The sequence below is a fragment of the Chamaea fasciata genome, unplaced genomic scaffold, assembly GCF_029207755.1.
Source record: "Chamaea fasciata isolate MVZ Bird 193981 ecotype frontalis unplaced genomic scaffold, bChaFas1.0.hap1 SCAF_1, whole genome shotgun sequence".
NCBI lineage: Eukaryota > Metazoa > Chordata > Aves > Passeriformes > Sylviidae > Chamaea > Chamaea fasciata.
The window spans coordinates 92360984-92368389 of NW_027094086.1; the positions used below are offsets into that span (position 1 = coordinate 92360984).

The window sequence follows — 7406 nt, forward strand, 5'->3', positions numbered from 1 at the left end:
CCCGGACAGAGGGGCCCTGCTCGGCGGGGCGGACTGGCAGAGGCACGGCAGCACCTCCGCCCCGGGGCCGATACCTGCCTGCCTGCTGCGCACCGCTTCTTCCTCCCGCGGCCCCTCCCGCTCTCTGGGGACGCGGCGGGGCCGGGCCGGGACCCCCAGCCGCAGCCTATCCCCGGGATGGGGCGTCGCGGTTGGGACCGCGGCATGCAGAAGCGGCAGATAGCGAAACGCAACAGAGGGGTCGGAGGGTAAAAACGCGTAAGGGCAACACCTCTTCCTCGCTCCGCGCCGGGAAATTTGGGATGGGTGGCAGCGGTTGCTCAGCGCCGTGACCGGTGCGGGGCTTGGCGGGAGGTTCCTGCCGCTTGTCCCGTCCCACCCCCTGCGCCGCTCCGCTCCAGCTCCGTGGCGGAGGGGGCGTGACGGCCGCGCCTCGCGGGCGCTTCTCCAAGGCTGCCGACCCCTCCGTGACACTGCGCGTGTGGGCGTGGGGACGGGCACGGGGCGCCCCCCGGCATCCCCCGGACAGCGCTGCCCGCTGGGCGTGCAGCGGCTCCGGGGCGGCAGGAACACCCTCCCGGCCCTTTGTGCGGGCAGGTGTCCCCGCTCGCCGCCCCGCAGCCACGGCACGAGGGGGCGGGACGCCTCGATTCCCCTCGCTCTCTCCCTTTCTTTCTTTTTAATTATTTGTATTATGATGATTTTTGCTGATTTCCTGATTTTCTTTCCCCCTCCCTCGCGGCAGGGAGGAGGGGAGGGAGGAGCGCGGCCGGGGGGCGGGGGGCAGGGGGGTCGTGGGCACGTGCGCGGCGAGGCGCGGGGCGGCGCGCGGAGCTGCCCTCCTGCCCCTTTTAAAAAGTTCGCCCCGCCGCCGGGAATGAGGTCAGCGCGGGCGCTTCCCATTGCACGCGGCCATTATTACCGCTCCGCGCCGGCCGCCAATCCCGGGGAGGCGGGCGGGGCTTGGCACGCGGAGGGCGTTGGATACAGCGCGCGATTGGCCGCGGGGCGGGCTGCGAAAGGATAAAGCGGCGCGGGGCGGGCGCGGGGTCCGCTCTCAGCTGCGGCCGGCGGAGCGCGGCGTGCGGGGGGCGCGGGGCAGCGCCCGGCGGGCGGGCGAGCGCGGGGGGCGGCGGCGGCTCCGCGGGGCTCCGCGCGCGCGGAGCAGCAGCAACAGCAGCACCGCCGTCGGCAGAGGAGGAGGAGGAGGAGGACGGGGCTGGGCGCCCGGCTCGCCGCTCTTCCTGCCGGGGACGTACACACTCGTTCATGCACGAGGGCTTTTTAATTTTTTTTTTTTTACGGCGATTTTTTCAATTATTATTATTTTTGCCTTCTTATTTATTTTTTTCTTCTTCTTCTTCCTTAACCCGAGGGGTTTCCTTGTCGCTCGGTACCTCGCAACTGCCAAATCCAACCTGCACAAACTCCTGGCCGCCGACCCAGCCGCCACCACGGGTCCTGGAGCCGGGATTTTCGGGGCTTCGGGGGCGCGCCATCTCCCCCCTCCCCCGCGGCCGTGCACGCTGGCCGTGCCCAGCGCTGAGAGACTTTCGGCAGCAGGAGTGCCGCTCTCCTGAAACGCCGCGGGCAGGCGGAACCCACTTGTGAACTGGACCAGCTGCTTCGGGGAGGGGGGAAACCCGATGTGGTGAGGAAAAAAAGCAGAGCGACACCCCCCTCCAAAAAAAAAACAACCAAAAAAAAACCCCAAAACCAGAAAAGCCCAAAACACCCCAAGAAAAAAAAAAGCAAACTTGGACGGGCGGCTCGCAGCGCTGCTTTTGCAGAAACTCTTGTCTGACCGCGGGCGGCCCCAGCGCTCCTGCTCCTGCTGCCGCCGCCGCTGCCTCGAGGGGGAGAGGACCGCGCCGCCGGGGACGAGGCGCCGGTGTGGAAGTACAAGTGGTGCGGGGAGCGGGGGCGCGGCCGCGGGGGGCTGCGCCGTCCCGGTGCCGCTGTGAGAAGTTGCGCGCCCTGCCCCGCGCCGGAGCGGCGCTGAGCCCCGGCGAGCCCCCCGCCGCCACCGCCGCGATGGTGCAGCAGACCAACACGGCGGAGAACACGGAGGCGCTGCTGGCCGCCGAGACCTCCGACTCCGGGGCCGGCATCGAGCTGGGCATCGCCTCCTCCCCCACGCCGGGTTCCACTGCCTCCACGGGAGGCAAGGCGGATGACCCGAGCTGGTGCAAGACGCCCAGCGGGCACATAAAGCGGCCCATGAACGCCTTCATGGTATGGTCACAGATCGAGCGGCGAAAGATCATGGAGCAGTCCCCCGACATGCACAACGCCGAGATCTCCAAGCGCCTGGGCAAGCGCTGGAAGCTGCTCAAGGACAGCGACAAGATCCCCTTCATCCGGGAGGCGGAGCGGCTGCGCCTCAAGCACATGGCGGACTACCCTGACTACAAGTACCGGCCCAGGAAGAAGGTGAAGTCGGGCAACAGCTCCGCCAAGCCCGGCGACAAGGCGGACAAGGGCGGCGGGGGCGGCGCCGGCGGGGGCAGCGCGGGCGGCGGCTCCGGCGGCCCCGCGGCCCCCGTCAAGCCCGCCCCGAAGAAGGGCGGCGGCGGCGGCTCCAAGCCCTCCCCCGCGGGCGGCGGCGGCCCGGGCGCGGGCGGCAAGCCCCACGGCAAGGCGGCGGGGGGCAAGGCCGCCCCGTTCCCCGGGGAGCCGTCGGCCGCCCTGCTGCCGCCCGAGCACCAGGCGCTCTACAAGCCCCGGGGGGCGGCGGGCGCGCCCTCGGGACCCGGCAAACCGCTGGCCGAGAAGAAGCTGAAGCGGGTCTACATCTTCGGGAGCGGGCAGGCGGCGGCCGCCTCCGCCTCCCCCGGCGGCGCCGTGCCCGGAAGCCCCACGCTGAGCAGCTCGGCAGAGGCCGGCGACCCCTTGAGCCTCTACGAGGAGGGGGGCGGCGGCGCAGGCCGGCCCGACGGGGACTGCGGCGGGGTCGTCTGTCCCTCGCCCTCCGGCTCCGGCTCGCCCTCGGATCACCGCAGCTACACCAGCTTGCGCGCCTCCTCCCCGGCCCCCTCGACGGCGCATTCCTCCTCCGCGTCCTCCCACTCCTCCTCCTCTTCCTCCTCCGGCTCCTCTTCGTCGGACGACGAGTTTGAGGACGACCTCTTGGACCTGAACCCCAGCCCGGGCTTTGAGAGCATGTCCCTGGGCAGCTTCAGCTCCTCGGTGCTCGACCGGGACCTGGATTTTAACTTCGAGCCCGGCTCGGGCTCGCACTTTGAGTTCCCGGACTATTGTACGCCGGAGGTAAGTGAGATGATCTCGGGGGACTGGCTGGAGTCCAGCATTTCCAACCTGGTCTTTACTTACTGAGGCGAGAGCCGGGCCCTGGTGGAGGAGGCACCGGCGCGCGTGGCTGTCGGCAGGACTCGCCCACCCCGCCGGGCGCTTTTGTGTCTTTTTCTGTTTTTGTTTGGTGTTTGTGTTTTGGGGTTTTTTTTAGGGGAGGAGAGAGTATTTTGTTTGTTTCTGGGAAGGGGCTGTTGAAAGACTGCTTCTTGAGCTCGGGGAAGGAGCGGGATCGCCCTCTCCCTGCTGAAAGGCCAGCAGTCCCCTTCCTCCGGCTGCAGACGGACCCGCACACACCCCCTCGGACAGAGGAGCCTGACGGTGCTTTTTGAGAGACTGGCGGGAGCGAGACGCCGTCCTTTTCCCTTTTTTTTTTTTTTTTTTTTTTTTTTTTTTTTTAATTTCCTGAAAAGAGAGACAGAGAAAGGGGGAGGGAGGGGGAAACCACACACACCTCTGGGTTTTTTGTTATTGCCCATTTTATACGAATAAAGAGGAGGGGGAGAGATGCGTTGTGCTGAGCGCACACTGGATATCTTGAGCATTCGCCCTTTCCTATGAAAGAGCGATCAGAACTGCTTGGGGAAAAAGGAAAAAGAGAAAATCCACCCAAAACCTTTGCAAGGTTCACATTCATGGGGACAATCCTGTCCCGGTTTCTTCTGCGGTGAGAGGAGGCAACAATGCTGGGAGGAGGAGGTGGATGGAGCTGGACTGAGATCCTAGTTAAGCGGAGAAGAGCCAGACTTACACTTGAGAGCTATCCTGGAAATACGGTGGGGGGAAATAATAATAAACTGAAATGGATTTGCACGTACAGATAAGGTGGCGGCAGCGCTTTTCTCAGTCACCTCGTGTAATATGTAGAGAGAAAAATAAGGCTGAAACTTCAAGAACACTGAAAACTTCTTTTGAAACAGAGACCGAATGGGAACAGTTTCTGTCATGATGTGGTACAGGGGAAACGGAGGGCGATGGCTTTTTCAAAAAAAAAAAAAAAGAAGAAAAAAAGAAAAAAAAAAGAGAGAAAAATACCCGAAAATACAAAAAAAAAAGTAGTTTTTTTTCTTCTTACTCAGAATCGTGATGGTGTTGGATTATTTCACAGGTGGGGTTTAATATAGCATGTTATACTGTCTATCTTTTCAAGATTTCTGTAAGACTGTTGAACAGTTTGAAAAAAACAAAACTAGTGTTAGGATAATATAAAAGCAGATAGATGGCGCTATGTTTGATTCCTACAAAAATATCACCAGCTTTTTTTCATTCTTAACTCTTTAAAGGATTCAAACGCAACTCAAATCTGTGCTGGACTTTTTTTAAAAAAAAGAAAATTCAGGACCAAATTTTTTTCTCAGAGTATGTATGTGTTTGTTCCTTATAGCTGTAAATGAAAAGACTGTTTTTTCTCACCGATGCTCCATCCTCGTATTGTTTTTTTTTTTCCTTGTAAATGTAATCGGATGCCATTTTATAAGTGGACGTATTTATACTGGCCAAACATTTTTGACTTTGTATTTCTTTGTCCTTTTTTGGTAGTTCTCGTTGTTACCCGCACCATTTTTATGTCTCCTTCACTGAAGGGCTAGAGTTTTAACTTTTAATTTTTTATATTTAAATGTAGACTTTTGACACTTTTAAAACAAAAAGAGAAGAGAGATGAAAACGTTTGATTATTTTCTCAGTGTATTTTTGTAAAAAATATATAAAGGGGGTGTAAATCGGTGTAAATCGCTGTTTGGATTTCCTGATTTTAACAACAGGGCCGCTGGTTAGTATCTCACACGCGTGTGCGCTCTCACGCTCACTCACACTCTCACACACCCACGAATCAGCCCCTATTTTGTCCATGTTTACACTCCAATCTGCAGGCATCTTAAAGTGACAGCATCCCTCACCGCCCCCGCCGCTGCCCGCTCCGCAGCCCCCCGCCTCTCCGCGGAGGGGGCGGGCGGGGGCCCGGGGGAAGGAATTTACACTGTATACTACCGTTTTGGGGAGCCACCTGTCCCCGGATGAAGTGAAGCAACTGGTGCATTTACACAGAAGGGATCCTGTACCTTTAACTTGTAAACCACATCTTTTGCACTTTTTTTCTAAGCAAAAACGTGCCGTTTAAACCACTGGATCTATCGAAATGCCGGTTTGAGTTCGCGACACTATGTACTGCGTTTTTCATTCTTGTATTTGACTATTTAATCCTTTCTATTTGTCGCTAAATATAATTGTTTTAGTCTCTTATGGCATGATGATAGCATATGTATTCAGGTTTATAGCTGTTGTGTTTAAGATGAAGAAAGTGAAAACATCTTTGTACATTTAAGTCTGTATTATAATAAGCAAAAAAAGAAGATTGTGTGTTTATGTATGTTAATATAACATGACAGGCACTAGGACGTCTGCCTAATGAGGTGGTTCCGTTAAGGGTTTAACTTTTTTGTTCTTTTTTTTGTTCTTTTTTTGGTCATCCATCCTGTGCAATATGCTGTGTAGATTTTTTTTTTTTTTTGTCCATGATCACCCACAACACAAGGTGGGGAAATGAAAAAAAGAAAAAAAATCATGCCAGCTAACCATGTCAAGTTCACTGCCTGTCAGATTGTTGATATAATACCTTCTGTAAATAACCTCTCTTTTTGTTTTGTTTTTCCTTTTTTTTTTTTTTTTTTTTTTTTTCTTTTTTTTTTTTTTCTTCGGGAAGGAAATAAAATCAGCTGGAACTGAACCCTAACACTGGGCTGCGCTTGTCATCATTGCTACGCCCCCAGCCCCCTCGGGGCAGGTGTGTCTTGTCTCTCCGGACGCCAGCGGCCGGCCCCGCCGGGAGGGGCCGGGGAAGGGAGGAACCGCCCACCCGGGACCGGGAAAGGGAGCGGGGCCGGGGCGCGGCCGGGAAGTGGCGGCGGCCGCCGGGGAGTGCCGGTGCGGGCGGGGGTTGCGGGGCCCGGGCTCGGCGGTTCCGGGGAAAGGGGGTCCCGATCCACCCGAGGTAGCTTGCCTTGGCGGACCGCGGGTTGAGATTATTTTCCTTTAAAGAGATTCCCCCTCCTCTTCTGTTTTTCTTTCGACCCTGGCGTTTCGGGTGGGAATGGCCGGCGCGAAGGAGCGAGCGGCACTGGGGCCCCGCCGCCCCCCCCCCCCCCCCCTTCCCCATCCCAGAATAGTTTCGCCGGGGCGCTTTAATGTAGAGAAGACTTCTAAGGCAAAGCGTTACCAAAAACCTGACTGTCAGCTATAGGGATGCTCGGGGCGGGGGACTCGTGGGGAGGCCCTTGTCCCCCCCTCCCCGCTGGCCGCCAGATGGGGCCGAGGCCGGTGACCCCACCAGGTTTCCACGTCCCGGGTACCCGCCTGCATTCCCTTCCTGCCTACGAATGTGCATCGTACCTCGAGCAGTGTTTTGTAAACCGATTAAAGCATCCCACTGACATAATAGTTTCACTTAGCTGTTAATTTACAGCTGGCTTTGAGCCACGAACTCTTTTTCCATGAAAAAGGAGCAGCAAACGAAAAGAGCCGTGGCAGCGGTTGTTTCGCAAAGCCACCGGCGCAGGAGGTTAATGTTTGCTCTGCCTTATCCCTGTGAATTCCTGGGTTGTATTTGCCTTGCAAAAAACCCCCATGAGCGGCTCCACGCCACTCACTGCCTGGGAGCTTTTCCTTTGCATACAACGCCTTTCCTGTCCAGGGTCACTTGCAAACCCGATGGCTGTGCCGCTGGCCTCGCGTGTCCGCCGGAGCATCCCCGCCCGGGCGGTGTGGTGGGGGCGGATGGGCAGCCCACCGGAGGGGTGCGCCGGGCCCCGCCCGGCCAGGGCACCTTGCTGTGTGCAAGCGCTGTGGTTAGTGATTAACTTCCTCTTGGGTCTAGGCGCCGGTCAAAATCAGCGGAGAAAACGGCCAGGGGTGGTGATGGGACAGGCGACAACGTCCAGCTACAGCCATTGGCAAGCAGCAGGCCTGGGACTGCATCCCTCCCTGTGCCTGGCTCCCGTGCCTGCTGCCACTCCAGGCCCCTTAGCTGTTGGCTACAGTTAACTTGAGGGGTTTTATGGTTTCCTGCCTATGTGGTTTGTGTTCTCCATTATAATAAA

The 7406-nt window shown here is 57.9% G+C and overlaps 1 protein-coding gene across 2 annotated transcripts; it reads left to right on the top strand.

The window, feature by feature from the left end:
- Positions 1 to 1105: 1105 nt before the first annotated feature.
- On the top strand, positions 1106 to 7406 carry SOX4 (SRY-box transcription factor 4). 2 transcript variants are annotated; one of them, XR_010722073.1, is made up of 3 exons: positions 1106 to 3270; positions 6014 to 6094; positions 7184 to 7406. XR_010722073.1 is itself a non-coding variant. In XM_066189315.1 (1 exon), the coding sequence occupies exon 1, from the start codon at positions 2035 to 2037 to the stop codon at positions 3334 to 3336; it is 1302 nt and encodes a 433-aa protein (XP_066045412.1). In that variant the 5' UTR covers positions 1111 to 2034; the 3' UTR covers positions 3337 to 4629. The 2 variants fall into 2 exon arrangements, 1 of the variants encoding a protein (XP_066045412.1); XM_066189315.1 differs by lacking the exons at positions 6014 to 6094; positions 7184 to 7406 and having other exon boundaries at positions 1111 to 4629.

Excerpts from the sequence above, each read along its gene's own strand:
- SOX4 (XM_066189315.1), top strand. The coding sequence starts at position 2,035 with ATGGTGCAGCAGACCAACACGGCGGAGAACACGGAGGCGCTGCTGGCC.